Raw genomic sequence first — 26,348 nt, forward strand, 5'->3', positions numbered from 1 at the left:
GATTATGTCACATAGTAGGATGTTTTTAATAATTATAACTCTGTCTTAGAGTTATACCATCAGCCTTTTCTAATGCTTGGTGAAATGTTAATTCTCCTTGTCTGTGGCATAGCCATGGGTGTGCTCATTTCCAGCTATCTGTTAACGATTAGTAAAGCTCACAAGAGATTTTCAGATTTTCAAATTATTTTCTCACCACTTAAATTTGAGAAGTTGTGAGATGGAAACATGGTAGGGCTAAGAGTGAGGAATTCTTTTGCTTGGTTATAAACATGGGTGACAGCAGCCGGGGATTAGAGAAAATTCCACATACAGCTATGACTGTAAGAAAAAAGGTCGTTGCAACATTAGATGAGGTGACTCAAGGGCATTTAGACAGCATATAAACTGAAGCTTTACCTGGATTCAGTCAGGAAGTGGAATTTATCTTCCTTTGCAAGTGTGGAATTTTTAGTGAAAGGTTGAAATAATTTATTTTATCCATATTATTTAGGTTTTAATTTTGTCCATGTATATAACTTTCTTTATGAATTCTATTGCAATGTTGGTTCCTCATAGGCATTGTCATCCTGTCTGAATTTGTCACTCTATGTAGTATTTGTTCCAGGGTCAGGCTGTACATCCCATGAGGCATTTCTGCTCATGACCAGGGTGTAGGTAATGAATCATGTCTGCCAAGTGTCTGTGCCACGTCCTGGAAGATGTAGGCCAGGAGAGCTCCAGTCATAGAGGAGAACAGGAAAAAGGCAAATGTACTACAGTTCTCACAGAGCATAATTACAGTATTTCAGAATTAAAATATACTGCATTTTGATGGTTCAGCTTTGCAGTGAGAAAACAGTATTTTCAGTACAAATTGGATCTTGCTTGAAACTGAATTTTTTATTGGAAAACTAGTTCTGACAGAAAAATTTCTAATGAATCTATGCTTGATCCTTCTCTATGTTTTTTAAATGAGAACAGCAGTTCTTACCTGCTTCAGCAACACACCAGTTTCTCAATGGCTGGACTTAAAAATATAAATGAGAACTACAACTCAAATTACAAGTAATTTTATGTTGTGGAGACATGAAAAACATCAGAGTGAATGAAAATGAAGATGCTAAGAATGGTTAAATTTTGAGGATAATCAGATAATTCAAAGATGACATTTTAAAATTTTTAGCACTTGTACAGAAAGTCAAAAAAAGTTTTTCAGCTGTTTTTAATTAAAAGAATTCTAACAAGGTCTAGCTGGGAAAAGTGAGCACTTGCATTTTCATCTAACATCAAAATAAAGACAGGATTGCTTCACACATTTTGGACGTTTTGGTAGAGGTCGTTTTTTGGTTTCTCCAAGCCTGTTCACCCATCTGTGATCTTTTCAAATACCATTAATCAAAAATGTTACACCAGTAGCAAGAACAAAAACTTGTTTTAAAGAAAAAAGCACGTTGTCTGACAAAGCAATAAAAGCAGAAGAAATCTGACTATAAAAGAGCTTGTAACAGATAACAAAACTAGAGATCAGAGATCAATGGTTTCATCTTTAGGGTTGTTTGCAATTTATGATATGACCTTATGCTAGAGAGCCAGTCGCTGGAAGGCAGTTGAATGATGATCAGATGCAAAGGACATTGGACAGGGTCCTGAAGTCCTGGGCCCAGTTCTGTGTGGGTGAAACTCGGTGCGTGACCACATGTCATTTGGCCTGCTCTCCACTTATGACACAGGATGACAATACTTGAGGGCAGAGGCTGATTTCTCAGTGTGTTTCTCCGTAGCACTCAGCACAGTCCCACTACTACATCCCACCACTTACTGGGTCTTGAAGGTGTGCCTTGGTTAGGCAGTTGTTCTGCTGTGCCAGAAACATTTTTGAGTTTTCAAACACATGGAAATGGCAAGTCTGCTTCAGAAGGAACCAAATGCAGTAGAATATTTTACATGCAGAAGTTCCACCAGAATCCCTGGTATCTTAAGAGTTTTGTGACTCACTGTGAGTGTGGGAGAGCAGAGTTCCCTGGTTAATGTTCAAGTCGCTATAGCCCCTGCTAGGGCATCGTCAGGTGTACTTTTACTCCGTGTTTTGACCTGAAATTCCATCCCAGGCTTGGCCAGCCTTCCCATAAAACTCATCAAAACCAACCTTCTCTCATTTTAAATTTGCAATTTCAATTGCTTCAGTTTCTGAAAATGCATTTTGTTGGAAAATACTCAAACCAGCTCTATTCTGGGTACTACTGTGGTATTAACAGTAAACAATAATTATGAGGAGAGGATTTTAAAAATCTCTGCAGGTTCTGATTAGGATAAAGACTTAGGTTAAACTTTCCTGGAACACTGGAAAATACTAGTTAAATCGTTCTGATGCAGTGCTTTGTTATGTCTGAATCACCCTTTTTAATGGTCATGCAGACCCTAGAAAGGCAGTGGATTAGAAGAAAATACAAATCAGAAGGGGAAAATTGCTCTTTAGGAGAAATTTGAAATTAGTGTGCTGGATTTACCCTAGATGAGAGCAGGGGCTTGTCATTAACTTTGCAACCTATGTCACAAGGTGGTCATAAGATGTTTTGCCTACACTTTCATAGCCTTTCAAAGTCCACGAGAAGACGCACATGTGATCACCATGGAAAGTCAGGATACTCAGCCGGAAATACAGCCAACACAGACATTTTGAAGGTAATCCATGAAGAATAATCCATGAACTACTCCAATAAAAATGGTAGCTGCTTTGGAGGTAGAGATTTCATTTTTAATGCTGATCTTTTCTCCCTGCAGAATATTGCTCTCACCTTATCAATATTGTAGAAAAGAAAGAGAAACCTTCTGCAGCTGCAGAGGCAATTTAGAGGGATTAAAAATTTATCCTGTTTTGAGCAAAGCTTTCAGCAGGTGCTAGAATCCACTTAATCACAGGTGGGTAACCTGTGCAGCCTCTCTTTCCCGTGGCTAAAACTGAAGGTCCTGGCAATTCTTTCCTGCAGGGATCTTCTGTCAGGACCTGCTTCCAAATCCAACCATAGTGAGCCACATACTTTGCCTAGAACAGCACAAAATTCAAGTCTAGGATGTAAAAGTGACTTTTTCTTTCTAGTTTCTTTAATTTGATGAGGAAACAGAGTCAAGCCCACTTTTGGAACAGCTCAGTTACCATGGCAGGGTTGCACAGGGCTGTTAATTTGACTCAGTAATTTAAAAAATCAAAAATTAACATTAACTGAAACTCAGAATTTGGGCTCTGCAAGAAATTCAGACAATTTCATGTTGATTTTACTTCTAAAGTGGAAAGACCCATGTGGTTTAAAAATTTCTCTCCAAAATATCCCACTCACTGAGAGTTTTGTTGGGGTGAAGAAGGAAGGAAATAGGAAACCTCCAGTTGAGACTCAGAAATCAAAACTAAACCTTAATTTCTAAAAGACTTTTAAGCATATGTTTTCTTCCCATCTCTAAAGGAAACCTAATTAAAACATTTCCTCTCAAGTATTTTTCAGTGAAATTTCATCATGATTCTAATGTTAAACGGAACGTTTTGCTTAAACAAACCAGCATTTTTCAGGTGTAGAGACATTACCTGGGACTTGGGGAGAATTTTTCCTTTTTTATCTTGGTCTATTTGACTCTATCACGGTCGATTTACTGATCCATATGAATGAGCAAGTACACACCATTGCTGAGGACAGAGCACTTTTAAATTTTTCTGCTCTCAAGGGAGCAAGTTGCAGCTGACAATGATAGACTGTGTAGAGTAACCACACCATTTGTTTACAGATCTGCATGTAATTTCCACCCACTAGAACTAATTGCTTTTATCAACACCAATGATTAGAAGCGCCAAAGAAGCATCAAATTTCCTACTGGGCATGGTGTAAAATGGTGTGTAACAGTGTGCTGTGACAGTTTAGACTGGGGCAGATAGCAATTTGTGTAAAGAATATAGTCAAAGGGGTTGTTGCTACATAGAAAACTAATAATTGGAGCTTCTTGGGGAGAAATAGTGTAAATCCCATCACAACTTCTCTTGGTCATTTTCTTTAAAACTCTCTGTGAAAACACACTAGGATTTACAGGGACACACCACTTTTGATTAACCTTTTGTTGGAAAAGTTTTCTCAAATAGAGAATGGCACAGCAGAGCGGAATTGTTCTCTGATCCAAGTAGAACAGAATAATTGGATTGTCAGGAGAATCAGGTAGAAGTCAAGAGCTCCAGTTCAAAACCAGTCCTTGAATCTAGGTTTCCTAGTGCAGACATGAGCATTTTCATCATCGGGGTGTTTGAATACTGTCATATGGGTGTCTGCCAGCTTTGATCCTATCCCGTTATAAAATAGGAACATGTTGGAAAGCTGGAAAACATGCTTCCAGTTCATTACGGGGCTCAGTGAGCCTATGAGAAAAGCAATCCCCGCTTCCCATCCCTATCCTTCCATTTCCTGAACCACTGCCTGGTAGGACAAATGCTCTCCTGGACACAGGAAAGTACTAGTGCCAGAACTGCATTGTTCCACCTGTCCGAACTGCAAATGTATCCAGCCTCGTAAGAAGTAGTTGGGGGGGTGGGGGTGGTGGAGAGGTTGGATTATTTTTCAAGCAGAGGATTCAAGCTTTGTACCTCAGTGCCAAGCAGGTTTCTGCATCATTTGGGATAGGTAGTAATGGAAATCTATTTCTGACTAAGCTCTAAATAATTACTGCCAGAATGCCATCGTGGTGCTGATGAGTATTTATCCAACAGAAGAAAAACAGCATGTTGATTCTTGAACCACAGAAAGCCATAATTGTCATTTAAAATCTGGCATGTTGTTTAAAATACTAAATTCATTAACTTTCAGAATCTTTATAATTATACATCCAAACTATCACTCTGAATACATTTGCAAGTGTAAAGAAACAGACTTTCTTTTTTCTGAAAAGAGATTAGACTATTGGGTTGTTCCATTTTTAAGATCTTACCAAACCTAAATATAAAGGGCCAAGCAAGAAACAAAATTAAAAAAAAACTACCTGCACAGAATGTAAAGCCTGTTCTGTTTCAAAGCTATTCATTCCTGTTACAGTTACCCCAAAAAGTTATAATTATGAAATTAATTATTGTAAGTTCCAACACTTACTTGGAACATGTGTTTTGCCCACGCAATATCAAACGTTCGTGCTCCTCCTCTCACAATAAAATGACCGCATCAAATAAATTTTTTCATAAAGAAGTACTGGGGAAAAAAAATAAACCCACAGAATATTAAAACTTCTCAGCTTCAGAGATACCAAACTCTTATCAAAGACTGTGACAGGGTATAAATTTTCAGAAATATTGGAAGGAGGGGAAAAAAATTCAAGCTTTGACATTAACAAGATGATAACAGCCATTGGCTTTTGTTCAGAAACTTCTACCCTGGAATTTCAGCAGTGAGATAATCAGGCTTTCACTGACTTGTATGGAAATGGATCTGACTTGGATCAGACTCTGCTCTTTGGCCTGGCTGTTATTATGTGGAGTTATTCGTTGGAAGAGTTTTGACAAAAATAATAACCCCTCGAGTGAGGTTTTCAAGAGCAGAGACAAGGTTTTCAAGAGCCAGACAGGTAAATCACAGACAAGTCCAGGTCTTTGAATTAGCTCTTGCACTCGTGTGATGTCTGAACGTAAGCAGAGCTCTTGAAAATCCAGAGCTTTGAAAGCTTGGGAGACTGGGTGATCTATCTAGTGCTGATCTCAATGGGATGTGTTGTGCCAGTAGGGAAAAAAGAAATCAGACATTGCTCCTACTCTAAAAAGCGTGTTGTGGCTTCATGCTTTAAAATAGTATTACAAGCATGGAAGATGTTATCAAAACTTGAACGTTTGTAAGATGATTTTCACATCAGTTCTTCCAGTTGCAGCTAGGAACTAAGCAGCACTGGTGACAAGACCTACAGATCTTGTTTCGGATTTTCTTCCTGATGTGATTTCTGACAGTATGTAGACAGCCCAGTGGTTAAATGCTAACAGTTAAAAGGAGCTGGGTCCCTCTTGTTATTTTACATCATTGAGACATGGGTGCATACTTGCATCCTAAATCAAAAATTCATATTTTTGTAAAGCTTCCTCAATGCAGCAACATTTTGGTGATGCTATGTTAATTAATAATAAAATATAATCTCTTGATTTAGTGACTCTTGAGCAAGAAGATTCGAGGAACAGACCTGATTCTGTCTCCTGAACCCTTCTATTGCTGCACACGCCATGTGTTTTGGCAAACAGTGAGCCTGCCCACAGCAAACACCTGGGTGTACGTTATTGCACACCCTCCCTTGCAAGGCAGCGGCAGAGAAGCACTGTCCGTTCATAGCCTTGACCGCAGGCATCTGCCCAGTCAGTCCTTGTTCCCATGCTGCTGGCCGGCCTTTCACTTTATTGCAAGGACACGTTACTACTTAGATAACAATCCTGTTTTCTGGAGTAATATCGTTTTGAGTTTTAGTTGGCTATCACCCTGAAGATCAACAAGGCTCAGTTTTCTGTAATTGCAGCCCTTGGAGCGTACGGGCAGCTGAGGCGCCTTTTGTACCTTGGGTGTCTGGTGAATTATTTGTCAATAACCTCAGGAATGGATATGTTTGGTGTCAAGACTGCACAAGGAGCTCTAGTTATGAAAAACATGACAAGAATGTGGCCAGGTACTCGTAACATGTCTGCAGACATCCATGTGTGCTGGGCTGGGTGTTGGCATGCATTTCAGTCTCCTCTGTACTAAAAAATGCTGCAGCGTTTTAGGCGCTGGCCTACAAAGCAGCCCATGGGGGTGGACCCTTTGGCAAAGCCCTCTGAATCCTGAAAGTCTTTGCTTGCCAGCGCAGGAGGGAAGTGTGCAGCTCCTGGAAAAATTGTATTGATGCACATTTGTAAGAAACCTCAGCCTCACTGCTATTGATTGTAGATTTCGCGATACCTGTGTTTGGGGCTCGGATTCATTCGTCACTGACACTTAAACTTGAGAGACAATCTAGCTGTATGCCAAGGAACGTCTTAAGTGGTGTTGTGCATTCCTTGTACAACCTGTGCCATTTTGGCAAATAGTAAGAAGAGAAAATACCATAACACTGGTTAAAAAGAAATTCTCTCCAAGTTCTGGTGCATATGATGTGTTTTATACAAAGGGAATTGAGCTGAAATAGTGCTATAGTGACATGCTTGATCGCTAAGGAGAGAAGATGTAATGATTTTGGACAGCAACTGTCAGGGTTAAGAAAGTTATTTGTTCCATTGGTTTATGGCACAGACTAGTAGTATTTTATTGTCAAACAGAATTAGTTTTATATCAAGAAGAGTGATTACTTGGGTTTACTGTGTTTGAGATTAAACTTGATGATTTCATGTCCATTATTGATTTAGGCTTTACATTCAGAGAAGCAGCGGTTTATATTTTACTTAAGGGGATTTGATCACAGTAGATGTAATCTTCTGGTTTCTGCAAATAAATTAGTAAAGTTGCTATGCCTCTTACAGTAACTGAAGAAAAGCAAAGGGGGCTAGAAGGCAGCCACTTCATCTCAACAAGACCAGTGCAAAAAGGTCAAGAGAAGGTGACAAAAAATGCTGCTTACCTTTTCCAGTGTGCAAGGGACGTGCTAACACCTGAGCACGGCATGCAGAAAAGCAGGAACCACTGGGAAGATACTCTGCCAATGGCACATTGCAGTTCCAGACTCAGACAATATGTATTTGCCAAAGTGATGCAAAAAACTTTACATCATCTCCTCTAATTTATCCTGAAATTACACCAAAGGAGAGAGGGAAGTCCAAGGGGCTTTCCAACACGAGAACAGGGTCAGTGAAGCACCAAACGTGGGCGGCCTCTGTAGGAGGCAAATGTGCAAAGTGTGTAATATGTGGCACTAAAAATAGCCCCTTTTGAAACATCTTAAATCTGACAGACTGTTAGAACATGCCATGAGGAACGAACCAAGGAGTACAATCTGATGTGGGTCCTGCTTTGCTGCTGCTGCTGGGAAATCTGTAGCCAAGAGAAGACAGATGGTTTGTGGCCAGCCAGGGCTCTGCTCCCTTGGGCAGTGGTGCATGTCTGCAGAGGGAGGAGAGAAAGCATTTCATGGAAGCCACTGTCAAAATAGGCCATATCAACTTGAGAGCTCTGCAGCATTCCCCAAGGAATGGATGGTGTGGGATGCTTTCTATTGTACCTTCACTGTGAGAAGTTGTGGAAGCAGAAACGAGTCCTGCTGGCTTTATTTAGAGCTGTCATATTCAGGCCATCATGATTACAGGCTCCTCTGGCTTCCAAAATACTGTTCTTTGTTAGACCTCTCCTCAGACACAGTTGTCTCAGTACATGCTGAACTAGCATTGCACCCTCAAAAAAATTGTGGGTCTATTTGGCTAGCACAGAGTCATGCTGCCTTTACTGGCTTCCTCTTTCCACCCTACTGTGTGCTTGTACATTGCCTCTGTCATTTAGGCAGTTTTCCAACACAGGGACCATAATGCACATCTTCAAAGGTATTTAGACTTACCCAGTGCCCGTGTGCCCGGGTTTTTCACCCGCGTGCTTACATAGCCATGGCCTAGCCAGAATCACTGTGCGGCCAACCTGAAAAACCCTCTCTGTGTGCAGACAACTCTGACACAGTGTGGGAGGTACTGGCTCTGGCTCAGCATCGCATTTAGTCCCTAGCTCCCGTGAGGGTTCGTGTCTCCATGCCTGTCTATACATTGCCTACTACTACTAGAAAGTAATTCAGAAAACTAATCTTAACTTGTGTTATGTTCCTTGCCTAGAATGCAGTGCACAGAACACCCTTTGTAGCTCAGCGTTTGATGGGCAGTTGGACATTATAACTACCAAGACGTATAGCAGCTGATGTTGGTCAAGGCTCGTGTAGTGATGTTTTCCCTTCCGTAGCTTGGGTTACTCCTAGTTCTTCATTCTTTGCAGTGTATTTAGCTCGTTAGGGACACAGCAAAGCACAGTTCTGCCCTGTCTGTGATATCCCCAAGTGTCAGGTATTTACTACCTCATTTTTTTTCTATTTCAATTAATGCCCTTTGCCTTTTGTCCTTTCACTGAATGGCACGGAGAATAATCAGGCTCCATCTTCTTTGTTCCGTCTCATCAGATACTTAACACAGGTTGTTACGATTGCCCCTGAGAGATGCAGACTCCTCGAGGTCGCACTGTGCCAGCTCTCTCAACCTCACCTCACATGTCAGGTGCTGCAATCCCTTAATCATCTTAGTGGCCATTCACTGGACCTGCTCCAGTATGTTCTTGTCTTTCTTATAGTAGAGTGTCCAGAACTGAAAACAGTATTCCAGATGTAGCCTCACCAGTACTAAGTAGCTTTTCCAGGCTTTGGAATGGCTTCTCCGTTTCAAAGGAGAAAGAAAAAGAGAAGGAGGAAGCAGATGCATGGCTTTGAAACTAATTGGATGCATTCATTGACATGGAAGTTAAAAATAAAAAGCTGTTGCCCAAAGCATTATTTTTGTTATTTTTTTTACTAATTTGGGGGTTTGTTTATCATTTTAGTTTCTCTGTTCACTGAACTGGTTCATATTTAATGGATCACTAAGTTATGACTACAATAGAAATGACAGAGCATGTGTTTTCTAATTTAGGTGTATGGACAAATGCCCTGTTTTGCAGGGAAGAGAAAAAAGCTAATATTGCTCAATAGCAAAACAGTTGAACCAAATGCTTCTCAGCATAGGTGGCAAAGTGAGTGACAGGTATCTGTCTCTGTGGCTCTGATAAGCTTTTCTTGCTGTAATGCTTAAGCAAAAAAACCTGCACGTGTGACTAAGTCGTGCTGCCTGACTGGTAGGTCAAGGCCATAAATCATTTATGATGCTTTGGAGAATGTTACCCAGTGGCACCTGGGAACACAAGCCCTGTTAGCTTTCAGGAAGATTTAGTCTTCTTCATGCTTAAAAGATTTGTTAAAGGTATTCAGATACTCTAAGAGATGTCAAAACGGATGTAGATGCCAAAGAATATTTGAAAATCTTAGTAGCTTTTTACTGGGGCCGCATTCTCAACCTGGACTGGAGACAGTTGCTCAGGAAGACAAGGCTCAGGTATCTGCTGTGTTTCTCCCTGCCTGTGCGCTCTTCTTCCTCCTTGAACAGCAGATGGGTCCATTGCAGCCACCTTGCTCTGGTCTACTGCAGTGTAGGAAGACAACCGCAATGTTTTCTGTCTGTGAGATTTTTTTTTTTCCCTGACTACAAAGCCAAACAAGTCTGACAGTAAAGACAAGCCAGGTTTAGTTTGGAAAAGCAGTGTTAAAAAAGATTAAACCAGGCAGAAATAGATTCAATAAAAAGCATACTGTTTTAAGTAATTAGGAGATCTGGCACACTTCTAAGACATTAGCCCCATTTATGAAAAGAAGAAAAAAGTTGTGAATCTGTTCTTCCATTTCCTTTTTTTACAGCATGCAGCTAATGGCATGATGTATCATTTACAGAGTATGTGATAATGTTAGTGAGAAAATGCCGACTATTACAACTTCTTTACTGATGTGGCTACCTCAGTGTTTTCATCCTCTGTTGTTTTTTTCCTGGCAGGAAAAAACATGTTTGTGTAGTGCTATGTGTTGCTACATTTCATGAAAGGGATTTCCAAGAAAGATGGTAGAAACACTTTTTTTTTTTTCTTAAATCCACAAAAACTACCAGTCCTTTAACTGCAGAAACACCTAATATCTATGTAACCTGCAGATATAATGCATTTAAATGTAAGTCATACTATCTGCTTTCTGAACATGACCCATCCTATGACTGGAATTTTTAGTAGGTGGAGTGCTGTCTGTTAGAGGCTCAGGTCCTAGGGAGCATAGGACTTCTGTCACAGAAGAGCCCTAGATCCTTGCTAAAAGACCAGCGTGTGAACGTAAGCAGCAGGTGATTACTTTTAAGAATCAGTCCAAATTAATGGCCAGAACGAATGGCTCCAAGGCCTTATACGAAGTAATTTCCAAATTTTTGTATTTAAAAATGGCAAAAAATGAAGGCAAAAAGCAGCCTCATGCACTGGTATGTCTCTAGGTAGGGACACCCTGTCAGCTTCTGGCAAGTGAAGGGAACTAGTTGACTTACAAACCGTGTTAAATTACAAAAACATACTTCCATTCTTTAGATTGCTGGTATATTCTGTGCTGATTCAGATCACTAGCATTTCCTTTTAAAATACTCTACATCCTCATGAGTTACAGTGACCAAGAGGCTAACAAAGTAAACCACAGTAAAAAAAAAAGGTAGCCCAGTCAAATAACAGCTGAACATACAGAAAAATCCTCGCTTTGATCCTTGTTTGCCTTCAGAAATACTATGTCAAGTGTCCTTATTTAAATGAAGCTTAGTTTGAAGTGGAAGCAGTTGTCTCAGGAATGCCGCAGTGGCTCCTGGCTGTATAATAAACTTGTTAAGAGAAGAGCCGACCGATTTATTGTTACTGATGTGCAAAATCCTCACCAGCACATGAGGCTTCTGTGTTTACCGCAACGTTTTTTTCTGCTCCTACGTGCTGCTGTCTGGTGTCAGATGTACTGCACCCCACACCTGTGCCAGGCAGGTCCCCCTACGGATGCCCATCTCCATGCCACTTCAGACAGAGCCCAGGAGCTGGGGCAGTTGATGGTTCTCAACGTGGTAGGCATCGGCATCTTCCTATTTGAAAAGTAATTAGGAATCCTGAAATGGCTCATTACATCCCTACTGTGATCAGCTATCCTGCCAACTTTTCCTTTTCAATATAATTTCTGTTCGTGGTGTCAACAGAAAGAAATGCAGCAAGATAAGATGAACTCTTTCCAAATCAGGGAATGCCCTTAGAAACTTGGCCTTTTAGAAACCTTATCTAGAGGCACACAGGTTCTGTGGGGCAGCAAGGTAAATTGGTTTAGTTATGCGCTCAGCTGCTTCTGGCACAAACCCTAAAACCCTGAAATCTTTCGCTAGTCTGTATTTTGGTGATGCGTGCTTTGGTGCTTTTAAACCACTTGCTAAGTTAGAGTGATGCATTAGAGATAAGATTTCAGTGTAAATGTGTTGTGAAATGGCATGGTTCTTTGTAATGAATGCATAAATTATAGCATAGATAGACCTAGCTGGAGATGAATGCTTTGTAATAGTCATAGATTTCAGTGAGATCAGAAGTTTGTTCATATGGCTAATGATTTTTCATTTCTAATTCCTACTGATTAAAAAAAGAATTCCTACAGACAAGACTATGGCATAGGAGAGTGTATTCTGCTCCACCCACCACAGTTTTAAATTGGAGCATTAAAAATATCCATTGTTCATTTCCACTAAATCTTTAGCTCCTTACTTGGTTTTTATATTATCAGGTCCCACTGATTTTTAAATAGACTAACCCAAGATTATCAGAAGGAATGATATAAGTCTTCATCTGTATTGGTTTATAAAGCCTTACGCTGAGACGTATGTTTTTGGAAGCAAGTAACACTATTATACACTTTAAGAGTCTCAAAACATCATCCAATCTGCTTTAATGCCTTAAATAAGCTGCCTCTTTGAATAAGACAGATCAATTTTATTCCCTAATTAACTGAACTTTTGCAGTCACTGGCCACATGGATCCCTTGAATAGAGAAAAAAAAAAAAGAAAGAAAGTAAAAGTTACACTATAAGGACTATATTGGGAGGATGCAGAATTACAAAGAATGGCTCATTTCACACCCTGGCTCGGTTTTCTCTAAGCTCCATGAACACAACACAATGTAATGTGTCACCAGTTATGTAAACTCTAAACACCATCACTTGCCGTTTGCTACCAGCTAGAGGTGCTGCTGATTGGGAACAGCAGGGTCCAGTTTTATGTAATATAAGGACAAATCCAACCTCTCAGGCTCCGGACCTGACTGGGAATTGTCTGTCTCTGGCCCTGTCTCGGTCCAGCTCCTAACAAGACCAGTGGGAGTTTCAACTGAGACAGCCTTCAGGATCTGGCCTGTTTAATTTGTGACAAATACCACTGTGTGGGCCTTTTGCCTGCCAGATCCTGAGGGCTCACTTTTTTTTGAGGGGAAAAAAAAAAAAAAAAAGTTGTATTTGTTGGGGCTATTTTTTTTCCCAGATGAATGCAGATAATTATTTTCGGTTATGGAGCACACACAGCTCGGTAGTTAGAATTTACACCTATGGTAGCTGTTTTGGGGTGTGTAAAATGTAACAGCAAAGATTATTCTCCTGTAAAAGCTTATAGTCTGATACCTTTAGTTGTACAGCGTAGAGCACTGCAGTGTGAATGGATCCACTGACATTCCTTTGGAAAGATGCTGCTAAGGGATGTCATAGTAATCGTCAAATAGGGATCATATACAACTGCCAGTAAAAGAAAAGTGTTATTTATGAAAAATGTTTCTTATTTCGCTGTTGAGAATACTAAGTGGTGACTAACTGGAATTTGTGCCCAAAGCACATTAAAGTTTAGGTTCTCTGAGGCACTTCCTAAATCACAGTTTTCAATCCAGTCATCCAACTGGCTTTATATAAAGACATGTTCCAGTACTTTAGAAATGGCAATAGCGATCATTACATCTTCCAGGTGATGTTAAATTGCTCCCACCCGTACAAAGGCAGCCCAAACCTTTGCAGTGTTTGTACAGTCAGATCTCAGATGTGGCCCAGCTGAAACCAGCAAAAGGACAATGGAGGCATCTCCGAGCGCTGATGTCCAGTGCTGCATTGTCTGTGGGGGGCCCGATTGCACCAGAGGTTTCACAACAGTCTGCTTCTGGTTCTGCCACATCTCCAAGACCTTGAGCAAAAGCTAAAAACTAAGCCTCCGTTTCCTGTTTTGGCATTAGCAACCTACTTTCCTAGCTCTTGCGATGAGGTCAGTGGTCACTTAATAATTTTGAGACTCTTTGATTCCAATGGGAACATAAGGAAATTCAGAACACTGAATCAAAAATCTGACCTATGACGCGTCACACTGGAGAGCTAAAGGGATGGGTTACGTTTGTCACCTTTTCTTTAAATCCAAACATTTCTCTACTGTTCTTTGCAAGACAGTGGTCATGTAATATGTTCATCTGTTCTTTACATGTGGTGCTGGGAAAGGATCGCTCACTGCAGGAAGAGAGGGCTGGAGCACCGTTTGAGGGGAAGGTTGGGCTGTATAATCCGGTCATTTGCGTTGCTTTGATCAAGGAGGCACACAAGCAATCCGTATGCTGGTGATTGTGCTGATCTGCTGTGCACACTGCAAGGGGAAATCACCCTCCACCCAACCAGCAGACCACCTTCACCAGTATAAATGCGCAATGGTGTAGTCAGTTTAAAAGAAAAAAAAACACCACATGAACATTATGTTTATTTTTCCAGCAGAATCTGTTTCTTTCACAGTCTTTCAGTTGCTTCTTTTCTGAAGAGTGCAGTCTTTATTTCAGACATCTGCCTATAGAAAATAAGGTGGTTTCTTTAAGAGCATATTTAAAGATGAAAACTGAGGCTTGAATAACTTAATCAGCATACAAATTACACAGATATAAAAGTTCTCTTTCATTGTCTTAACTTACAGTTTATTTTGTACAGAATTCATTATGTTATACATCTAAGACTTATTATATTGTATAAATATCTTGGGTGTGATGTATATACATATTCAGTGTTATAGACTCAGCAATTCATGTATGCATTTCACAATACACTATAGTGTATTTCAGTGTAGTGCACAGGATTTATATTTCAGAAAAGAGCGTATCCACTATGAAAAATCAGTATTCTATTCATAGGGTACTCTACTTTGAAATACAGGGGGTTTTCCATTATTCAATGGACTGTTTGTACTGTGTCGTATGGCTGTAAGATTTTCTTGTACATTCCCCAACATGAATTACGAAACAGCAGCTCAAAACATTAATCTGTGTGGTTCTACACCAAGAGGAGAGCAGGGCACTGTTTCCTAAGTTCTTGTTTAGATGAGAGAGAAGGCGAAGACAAGCCACATGGAGCTAGACTGTGTGTGATGGCCAAATGAAATAAAAAGTTCTGCTAGAAACAGATGAAAACTGCCAGCTCGTGCCTCTGCGCTCTCTGTATGCCAGTGTTCAGCTGCCACAAATCGCTCAGCTCTGATGACAAGAGTTGAGCATCTGGCATCAGCTTTAGAAGTTCACAAACTCCTCATGTTCCGTTAAACCCACTCTTTGCTTACAGAATTTTTCCTGAGTGTCTCCTGGTACATGTCTTGACACCACATATTGTCCTTCCTTGAGAGCAGGCAAAGAAACTCACTCACAATGTCTTCTCTATACATGCCGTGAGTCAGACGTGCTGTTTGTTCAGTATTAAATTACCAGTGTTGCTTTCCTGGGCACCTACTGAAGCATAATTCCAATTAATCTGTCGGTGTAGCTTCTGTTTTCTTTTTTAGACAATTCTAGTTTCCTGCATACATACATACATACATACATACATAGTGTGCCTTTTGATCATGTGGCTACCTTTGCTTTGTAATCTCAAAAGCAGAGATTCTTTTATCAATGTGTAAAATGCTGTTCATTTAACAGCAAAAAATGGAATATTATATATTCCGTGAATAAAAGACTTTATTTTAAAGGAGTCATTGAAAATAATTTAGGTGAATCAGAAAATTGTGGGGGTTTAAAACAATTTTAAAATAAATTTACTTACATTTAAAGCATGTCATAATTTTGAAACTAAAATTTGAGATATTTAAAAACAACTGATCGACTCAATTATATTTTGCATCAAATATATTAATCTAAATTCTTCTCCTTTTGATTTTATGAGAAGTAGCATAAGCGCTTAACACAGCATAATTCCAGAACAACTCCATTTTATTGGTGTTATCCCAGGTTTACTGAGAATAGAATTCTCTCTTCCCACTTCTTTTGTTTTTCTTATTGCCATTTTTCCATGTAAGAACTTTCATGTAACAAATGTGATGTAAAACAAAAAGGTTATATGAATCTGCAGTTGTAGGTTTTTTCCCCCCTCATTGCGAGATTTGGGGAGGGGTGTTTTTTGTGGACAACTGAATCCCATTCTGTTGTTTAGCTGATGACCAGTAGTGGCTGTACGCCTTTCTAATGGGCTGTCTTTGTAATTTAACTTTGGGATAGAGGTTTGTAATTTAACTTTGGGATAGTATGATGCCTATGACTGCAAAAGTCATGACTCTAAACAAGCCCCACATTCAGGCACAGAGCCACCTAAGAACTTCACTGAAGAACTTCCTGACCATGCTGACAGATGCTGTCCCGAGCTAGAACTCTACAACCCTATGGGAAATAGACCCCAGACCCAAGTTACAGGTCAGTTTCTACTCCAGAGACTATTTTAGATATGTGCTCAGTGAAACATCAGAATGGAAGTATTTCTGGTTCAACGCTAACGGTCCTGGAACCAGCATTTGTAACTCTCTTCAGCAGCAACATCTAAAAGCACTGAGGTTTGCAAGCCACATGGCAAGTAAATGCTGAAAAAGCCTGAGGCCTCCTTTGATGGCTTCTAGCAATGTCCACACTGCATGTAGGACTGTCCTTCCTCCACACACTAGCGTGCAGCCTGAATGTATAGCCACTTGTAGGTACTATGGACAACCAGGGATTAGTCCTCAAGTGCAAGTTTAGGGACATAACAATATGACAGTGGAGAAGCACCCAAACTCAGTGATCCTCAGTCTTTCAAGCCATAGCCCTTGAAGGGAAATTTCCTGAACAAGTCAGTCAAGCTGTTGATTTCCGTTACCCATTAATGAGTGAGAAGAGCAGCTAAGCACAACTGTAAGTCCCTTGAACTCAGTCTGCTTGTGTGGCACTGACTGGGGATGGAGTTCAGCACCTGCTGGAGTACTGAGCAGGACTGGGGCCACAGTGAAGAAACAGGCCATGGAGCCCAGTACACTGCAGTGAGATCATAGTTTGACTGGTAAACTTGCGGATATGGAGTCACAAAAAGAGCCATGCTGTTTGCCCTCTGCACCTCCCGTCAGCAAGTTGTCTCCTCTGATTTCAGGACTAAATTTATTTGTGGCTGATTCATACTCATTTACTCTTGTGTACACAATACACTTGGTTTACGGTTGAGCCAAATACAAAATAACATGTTGGGAAGAGATGTTAAATTCTAAAAAGGTATTTTTATGTTGTTAGCAATAAGGATCATAGTAGGAATTAGTATTTTCCTTACGAAGGCTAGGTCCTCTCTAGAGGAGAGAACATTTGTTAAACAGCCCAAGATTTCGGTTGACACACAAGTGCTGCATCCCTTATGAAACAGAAGCATCTCTGTGGTCTATTATTTTATATACTTAAAATTAGATTATAACAGATGCCATCCCCTCACTATGCAGTTCACTGCCAGCAAATGTAAGTCTCTAATCACTTCTATAATCCTGGTGTCTTCGCTTTCTATTCTCACCGTTAAAATTCTTGTGTTTTGCAGCAGTGATATTAAACATGTTCCCAGTTGTGGATTAGGATCCAAATGCAGAATTTCCCATAGTTAAGGTTGTCTGGTCTGTTCTAATATCAGAACTGAATTACAAAATTCAAATCCTATCTTGATCTACCTAAAAGATGGGAAATATGGTATGTAAGGCAGCTGTAGTCTGGATCTTGTGTTTACTGCACAGGATCCATCACAAGAACATGTGCTTTATTGTTTTTGTTAAGTATTATGTAGATTCAGGTTTTTTCTAACTGTAATTTTCAACTTATTTCAGTTATTCTTCAGTAAAAAAATACATATGATGCATATGAAATGGCAGCTTTGAATCTCCAGCATGTGTAACTTGTTAAAATTGGGAATAGTCACTTTATAATGTACCCAGTGCGTCTTTTCTTTCCTTCTTCCTCTTTAAATGAAACATGGTGTAAAGTTTTTCTCTTTACTGGCCTTATGGTCAGAGATGGTTTAGACACCTCTGGGGCATTAGCCTTTGAGCATGGACTTCTTTGTCCTGCTAAACTCTACCATCAATGTATTAATTAGTACAGAGTAACAGTGACTCCAAGCCTTCGCTTATTTGCTAGGAAATTTCCTTCCTATTCTACGCATTTCCATACCATGTGACTTTCTCATTCTTTTAAGAATGTGTATTGCCAACCAAGGTGCTGTTTCAGCAAAGCATTTTCCTTTGAAGTCTGTGCTGTTTTGTTGCAGGTTACTTTTTCATGTTAGTAACGGCAAAAGTAAACCCAGGGCTACTCCTTGGTTTATTATTGTATTTACAGTTCCCTGTAAGAAGATACAACCCTTTCCCAGTAAGAGTTCTAATACCTTTCTATGTTTCAAATACTAACGACCCATAAACCCATATGGAAAAGGGAAGGATAATCAGTGATGAAGGAGGTATCTCTAGGGGCTGATGCAGATGAATAGAAAAATCATTATAAATATTACCGTACTACACTTTGGTACAACTGAAAAAAAAACCTTCAAAGAAAATATTTAATGTTCCCTAAGTCAAATAAAATTCATAAACAACAGGAAAAGAAATTAACCACATGGGGGTCTTTATATCTGTAAAAGATAATAAGACTACTTGGCTGCATTGCACATAGGCAATAAAATCAGATTCATTCAGATCCCTTTTAATGTAAGCCTTGTTTCAGGCTGTAAGCAAGAAATGTCCACTGTGCTTTACAAAGGACGACAACTAGAAAAATCAATGCAAACAAGTATCCCTTTCTTTTCTGATTTACCATTTATCATGAGAGATGACAAACAAATGAAGTCTCCTCTGAGTCTGAGCGTAGTTGTATTAGCATTTTGCTAGTACCAGGCAGTATACAAAAACAGCCATCGTGTATGACACCTCCAACACCTACAGGCAGCTGTTTTAGGGGCACATCCTGGTTTGTGGTGAAACAGATTTAACTCAGCCAGCCTCTCGTACCTGCTCAATGATATCAGGTTCTCATCTCAGTAACTCCAAGGTTGGACTGTCTTGTTCCTATTGCTGACTGGACTGACTGCTCCACCATCCATAAACAGAAGGCATAAAGGTGATTACAAACATAAGAAAGTAGTTTCACATATTGTCTTGCAGTCTTTCCATATAGTCCCTAAGTTCCTTGGAATCACCAAGATTCATATCTTGGCATACCCATTTAATATTATCATCACTGTCAAATAGAATTGAGTTGGTGTAGGGGCCTCCATCCTCCGGCAGTATTGTTGTATATGAAGTGAACTTTACTCGCTTTTGCTTTGTCCCAGAAGGATTTATAGGTTCACTTTTAACTTCTTTTTCACAAAGGTACTCAGAAGATCTGAGGATATGATTATGAAGAGTCTTCTGAGAACTCCCATTAAGGAGAAAGTTGCTTTCTTCAAACTGCATTCCTCTGTCGATCATGGTAGTGCACTCCTCTGACGGGAGCGAAATGTCAACTGGGTTTTCCAGAAGTTCAACCTCATTTCCAAGCCAGACCCAATCATGGGAATGGGGGATGTTGCCTTGCTCACTCACAGCAAACCTTTTATGCCTGTACTTCCAAGCAAATGCCACACAGTTAATCAAAAAGACCAAGATTGCTAAGCAGAAAACACACAGCAGGGCATACATGCCAATCTCCAAATCCGTTAATCCTCTTGAAGTCAATGTGAGATCACTGGGATTGTTTTCTCCTGGTATTTCTACTTGTGTAGGGAAACCTGTGAAGGCAGTTGGGTTATTCTGGAGCTGGCCATCCTCCAGGGACTCCTGATCAATGGGAGATATGAAAGTTGTGCTTTTGTTTGCATTGTCCTCATGACTGGACATGTCCTCCTGGTTTTTGGACCATTCTTGTACTGTCCTTTCTTGTTCTGCAGGTTTCTCTATAGAATTGCTTGCATGGCTTTTAAAATCTCTATCCACATCATCAATGTCATTAGTGCTCCCTTTTTGGTCAGAATCTTTTTGATCAAACTTCACTTTGACACTTCCTTTCCCTACAGCTAGAATGCTCTTCCGCTTAGTCTTCTGGCACGGCTCACTGATGACCATTTCAATTTTAATCAAAGGTCCTTGCCCATCCCCTTCTGCCACCACCCCAGGCCATTTGGACTGAAGGTTTTGGTGTGCAGACACTACCATCTCATCCAGTGAAGTGATGGTGATTGAGAAGTCCTTGGAGTCATAGATATCTAATGGCGTCACTGACCCATCACTGAACAGAATCCAAGCACTGACTATGGCTTCCTGGGGGGAGAGAGGATGAGGAGAAAAAAAAAAAGACATGTGAAAGGTACAAGAGCACATATCAGACACTCAGTTGTTTAAGTCTATTTGACATTGGCAAAATAAATACACAGTGTAACCTTGGTTTATCTTGGTTTTTAAAAAAAGAAGATCAAAATGTCTACCCCGCTTCTCATTTCCTTCTTGCAGATTCCTGTTCTTTAGACCACTCAGGCGTTTAACTCATCTTCAGGAACTGCGAAAGACACAGTCATCTAAATTTGATAAAAGGTGCTGACAAAAAAAATTTGACAATTCTTTTTCGAGTCTGAAGTAAGAAGCCTCTTTTGAATGCCAGGGTCTCAAGATGAAAATAATCATACTTACAAAGTCCTGGATAATTAATTTTAGACTAGCCCTATAATGGGGAATTTCTGTAATATTGCAGGTCTAATGCCATATTTAATACAATGTGCAGAGCCATTATGTGTTGGAATGGTGATCCCATCAGCCCTTTGAAACAAACTAGGTTAAGAACACTTCTCAATGCAATATTTTAAATTTTCTGTCATGCTTTAAAATACACAAAATTATGTGAAATATACAAAAGTGATTGTAGTCCCTTCTGGGAACTTCAGAAACGCAAAACCACCATTTTTAAAGGATGTTTTGACCAAAACAATTTGTCTTGTTACTGCAAATTGCTAGTGCTAAAAAGATAGTTACACTTTCTCTAGTGATACAGACTCTCAATTCTATAATAAATATAATAAAAAAGATACATGTACTCTATTCTGTGGTCTCATCAAAAGCTATTTAATTCCTCAGATTATACAGGTCAAAGTAAGCACAAACTCATCAGGTTTCGGCAATGCAGATCATGAAAACTTCTGTACATGCTGCCAAAAGGTCCTTTGGGCTGAACTGACTTTGTGACATGATCAAGCTGTGGGGTTTCTACCTCTCATTACGTAGCTAAGCTGTATTTTCCATAGAAAAAGTGTCTGGAGTGGCAAGTACATGCTTTCTACAGCATTATGCATGTACAGACTGTCCATCACTCTCCCTGTGCTGCACAAGTCTCCAAACTAGTTCTGAAGATTTTAATGGTCATTCTGTATGGATGTTTGCACCCGTAGGAGCTGGTCAGTAACACGAACAGCCTTTACTGTGTGAAGTTACAGCTTTTCACAAAGCCATGCATTATATGTGCTGTCTCAAATTTACAGCAAGTAGCTTCTCCTTAGCTTCTGACAAAGCACAGTAAATAAATTAATTCTATATACTATTTTGGATCATACCTGTTTCGGAGTATGAAGGATATCATATGCAGAGGTGGTCGAAACGATAGCTCTCTTATTTCCTTTGCTGATTTGTAAGGAGAGGGACAAGCCTGAAACTAGTTGTACTCCTAGATCTGTAATGGTTACACGGTCATCTAGAACTATCACTGTCTTCTCTGCCAGGATGGAATCGGAAAGAGGTGACAGAACCTTGAAAGAGAAAGCAAACACCTTGCATGAAATGGCAACCAGCTGTGTTGTAAAGCAAGATTAGACTCTAATCGGCATAACGCTTCGGATTAATCTCGGGTTTGTCACATCCGTGTACAAGCTATAATTGATGTTTCCCCCAAGACATTACACTCATTTGCTGCTAAATTACTTTATTTACAAAAATAATTTAATAAAACAAGCAATCACTTCAAAATTGTAGCTTCATCTCAACAATGGAGCGTGGATTAAATTAAATGGATTTGTTTTTCAAACAGAAGTCATTTTTGTGTGGTCTGTGAAACCACCTTTGAATGCAGCGTAGCACAAGACAGTGCAAGGCACTGATTAATGCTGAAAATCAGGGAATAAATATTGTACAAAGTCTGGCTGATGGGAGCTTCGCCTCGTGCCTTTACAGGGACAGAGGACCTGAATGAAATGAAAGTGAGATTTGCAAAAGGACTTTGAAAAGTGCCTGTCTGCATCTTTCAATGCCAAGATAGTCCTGTCAGTTTGCTCTAGGACCTTGTTTCTAACACGCTCAGGAGACAGTCATCTTTCTTCTGATGCCAGAAACAGCTGGTTCAAGCCCGAAATATTTGAGGTGTGATTTGCCAAAACTAAGATGAGAAATCTACAGTGTAGCTACCTGCATCGGAGCTAGCTGCCTTCTGCTCTTGTACAGTCCCTAGAGTGAAAGAGGCATTTTAAGGGCAGAAATCCCTTAAAAAGGGCATCACTCTGCGTGATGTTTCTTTTAGGCTGAAAGGAGCTGAGCCCTAAAAGTACCCGATTCTCTGTGCTGACTACACAGGAAACTTCGTGTGACTGGAACATCGTGGATGTTTGCAGTTAGTAAGATGAGCCTCAATGCTTGTATTCCTTTTTTTTTTTGTTTAAGAAATATGCATGAAGTTAGATAGAGAGACAGGTGGTGAACATGAACATTCTGAAAGATTTCTGAAGATTATTTGTGTGCCTTTTTTTTGTGTTTCACTTTGTGAACATGAAGGGACTAATTTTTCAAAGACATTTAAGCATATGAAGTTGCATGTAGATCTTTGGTAAAATTTCCTAACCATTAGGTTCATAAGGTTCCATTTAAATTAAAAGACACTAGTTTTGTGCATCACGTCACCTGTTCCACTGTTCAGAAAATCTCACTGTGTAGCTAGTCACATTAACATGCGTAGATCCCTTCAGAAGATTCACCTATAGGTGTTTTATAGAAGTGACAAATAGCAAAAATGAAAACCCAGTCAAGCTTCCTTTTACGTTTAGCATGTGATTTTTTTTCAGCTTGTTTTTTTCTGAGAGCATTTAATTTTATAAGCTAACTAGCTATTGCGTGTGTGCATCCAGAACTCTCTCGACAGAAGCTGCAGATACATCTTAGGCTGTACCTGGACTGTGGTGATGCCATGCTCACGACCAACCAGAACTCGCCCATCTTGAAGCTTAGCAATCTTGGGTTCTTCTACCTTCATGAAATCAGTCACAAGGTCAGTGATGTCAAACTGCCACTCAGAGCCTAGCATATACGTCAAGTGGCCTCCAAACTCAGAGGATTCAGCTACAAACTGTGTGAGAACTCGCACCATGGCATGCTGGTACTGGAGGGTACAACCTCTTCCTTTTTTCTCATCATCCTCTTCGTCCTCACTGTCACGGGTGGGCCTGTAAATAGATCCAGGTTTGTTATCCACATTGCTGTGACCTCCCTACAACACTGCAGAGCTTCAGCTGCACGGTATTTTCCATTAGATTAACATTATCATCAACAGGAAACCAGATTTTGGATGTGTAGGTTACTAAATCTGGGTGAGATGCTGGTACAGCTTTTCTATGCTGTGTAATTTAAAAGCTACTGTCACTTCTGTTAGTGAATTCTTTGTTTGAGAGGGACCTCTCAGCAACTTGAAAACACGACTGCCATTGCTGATATTTCAGTGGAACCACTGCTTGTTCACTGTGTCTCCAAGCAGCAGTCAAATCTGGCAGAGGGCTGAGGAAAGTAGTATGAAATGTTTATGAGAGGGCAGTTCTGGAACAAACCCCTGTAGCAGCTCAGCAGGGATGGGAGAAGATGATGTTTTAACATCCTTTCCTCCACCTTTGCCCATAACATTTGTATCACTTTGCTCATCTCTTCAAAACTGTTGTAACACATTCGGGATTCCCTGCTTCTTAGGTAATGCCACCCCACCAATCCCACATCTCTATCTCATAGGTTCATTAAACCCTCTGCATTTGAGAAATAGACCATGATTTCACCTTAAATCTCATCTAGTTCATGCAAGCATCTGGTGCATTTAGTCATGTAATGACCACGTGGGGCTTCCAAAAAACAAAATTAGGCATTTAAGTTACAACTCAGGACACCATTTACTGAGATTACACCATGCCAGACTGGTGAGACTATCACTTACCCCATAGAAACAATTGCAGCGTTAGACACACTTTCTTTAACATCTTCCAACTATCTGTCACCCTTGCAAAATATAACCTGTGACAATGCAACAGCTTTCCATAAACCTTATGTAAGGCATCACAGTGATTTGTACATGACAGCAGTGCTGTCACATCTCACAGAATTTTGTCTGGTTTGAACCATCAATTCTTTTTTTTTTTTTTTTTTGCTATTGTTTATTCCTTGGGACAAACACATGGATTCTCTTATCTCCTTCAAGTCAGGTATTAAGCTCTAGGTGGTCACGCTTTCACTCATTATGCCCCCATGCTGTGGAATTCATTGCTCAGAAATAATTTGCCTCTTCCTTTACTTATTTATTGAGCCTGAAGCCACCTCTATAGCAAGGGTGAGAAATACAGGGTAAGCCTCTTATTTTTCATAGTATTTTGGGAAGTAGTTTTGTGTTTACTGTGTTCTTTTATCTTCTCCTTTGAAATACTAGCTATGAAAAACTATTATAAAACAGAATTGCTTTTGTTATAAATTGTTTTATGACAAAGTTGGTAAACAGTAAGCTGAAAACATACCTAAGAAAAGCCCTTGTGCTCTTCAAAAATGATAGAAAGTCCTGGTGTTACAAAATCTAATACACTGGAAATACATTTTCAATGCATCAGTTGTTAGCTGAATATATATATTCGGCCTCAAGTAAATGGTATTTGGTACAGCCTTTTTGGTTTTGTGTGTGTAAAACAACAGTGTCCATCATCAGCCACTGAACGAAACATCACTGAATAACCACTGAATTGTTAAGGAAAAAATAGGATCTTAAAATAGGATTTACATTATGCAAATAAATTAGTCTTACAGAAGTACACTAGCTGGGTAATTCAGGGAAACTGTCAATTTTCTCTCCTTCCCAACACAAGTGTCAATCCAGACTACGAGCTGAAATCAGCCATTCCACAAAACAGCTGCAAGGAAGGTACAAGAAAGGGAATATTCATAGAGCTTACGTGGCCCATGCCTGCTTAGATTGTTTGGCTTCATAATGCTTTAAAAGACTTTATCAATTCCTTAATATTCCCGCTTCCAATTTATTCCTGTATCCTGACCCTCTTCAGCTCATCTAAACCATAATCCAGCTCTGAATAATCTCAGACTTTAGGAAACCCAGGTTTAGCTCTGAGATTTTGGGATTTGACCCTCTTTTAGCAATACAGACAGTAACAGTAGTACCTGTGCAGAATTGGAGAAAAACGTGCAGAAGCTGTTCGGGTAAGAAGTACTTATGGGATTTTGGGGGAAAGAGCCACAGAACCAGTAGGAACCAGTTTTCTTAAGGCAAAAGAGAGACAGAACCAGTGTTCTGTGTCTTGAAGAAAAATGTTCATGTGTTTAACATTCACGCTGACTTATTTTTTTTTACACAACTCTGGTTTTTGTTTCTATTACACAACCAGATGTTTTACTCAGATCCAGTGTGTTACTGTTACTCATTTCTGTGCTTATTTCTTTCTACTTTCCCTGTTTAAAACTTTAGCCTACTGGACTGCTCAAGAGGAAATATATTGAAAACAACTTTGAGGGAAAGAAGTTTTAAGCCCCAGTCCCATACAACTCATGAATGTGAGTTGTGGGCAGCATGACCAGAGATGAGGAGTGTGCCATACGGGCACAGAGGGAGCACTCCTGCTCTTACCACCAGGCTTAGGACTGCATGGGCAGCCAGTGCTACCACCCACAAGAAGGTGATTCAAGCCCAACTCTTTCCTTGTGGTATCTCCAACAAACCGAGGTAAGGGCTCCGTTTCATTACAAAAACATTTGTAAGTGTTTGTATCTCTATATTTCTCCTTAGAAATAGATGGTTTCTATGCAAATGTGAAGCATCAGAAAAGCATCTATAAACCACGGAATGGGAAAGACACTTTCTTATGTCAGTGCAAAGTAAAAGGAGAGGTGTTGGAATTTTCAATATAAGCTTTGCAAGTCTGCTTTACCAGGTGCCAATTCAAGTTCTTTCTTTTTTTAAAAAATAAATGACAGCCATTTCCACTTCAAAGCCACAAATCCATGACTCAGTAAGTCAGAGCATTTGAGTTTTTTGTCTGCATGGGCCCAACAAAATGTTTGAGATCCACTGAATTGCATAGTTCCCTTTAGAGTCTTAAACTTGTTACAATGTTTTCAGTAGGTGTAAAATCCTTCATTAAGCAGTGAGCTCATTTTCTTATTCAGATATGTCTTCATGAATATAAGCTTTTGCTGCATATTGTACTTTTTTTCCGT

The 26,348-nt window shown here is 39.8% G+C and overlaps 1 protein-coding gene across 2 annotated transcripts in view; it reads right to left on the bottom strand.

The window, feature by feature from the left end:
• Positions 1-19,013: 19,013 nt before the first annotated feature.
• The window catches only part of TMEM132B (transmembrane protein 132B), a 247,000-nt gene continuing 239,665 nt past the window's right edge, over positions 19,014-26,348 (bottom strand). For both annotated transcript variants that reach the window (XM_086623473.1, XM_086623474.1), the window contains exons 7-9: positions 23,047-23,320; positions 21,449-21,640; positions 19,014-20,168 (exon numbers count right to left, since the gene is read on the bottom strand). In XM_086623473.1, coding sequence (XP_086479599.1) covers positions 19,014-20,168; positions 21,449-21,640; positions 23,047-23,320 — 1,621 coding nt within the window. The remainder of the gene's footprint in view (positions 20,169-21,448; positions 21,641-23,046; positions 23,321-26,348) is intronic.

This window comes from Tauraco erythrolophus, chromosome 19 (genome assembly GCF_009769465.1).
Source record: "Tauraco erythrolophus isolate bTauEry1 chromosome 19, bTauEry1.pri, whole genome shotgun sequence".
Classification (NCBI taxonomy): domain Eukaryota; kingdom Metazoa; phylum Chordata; class Aves; order Musophagiformes; family Musophagidae; genus Tauraco; species Tauraco erythrolophus.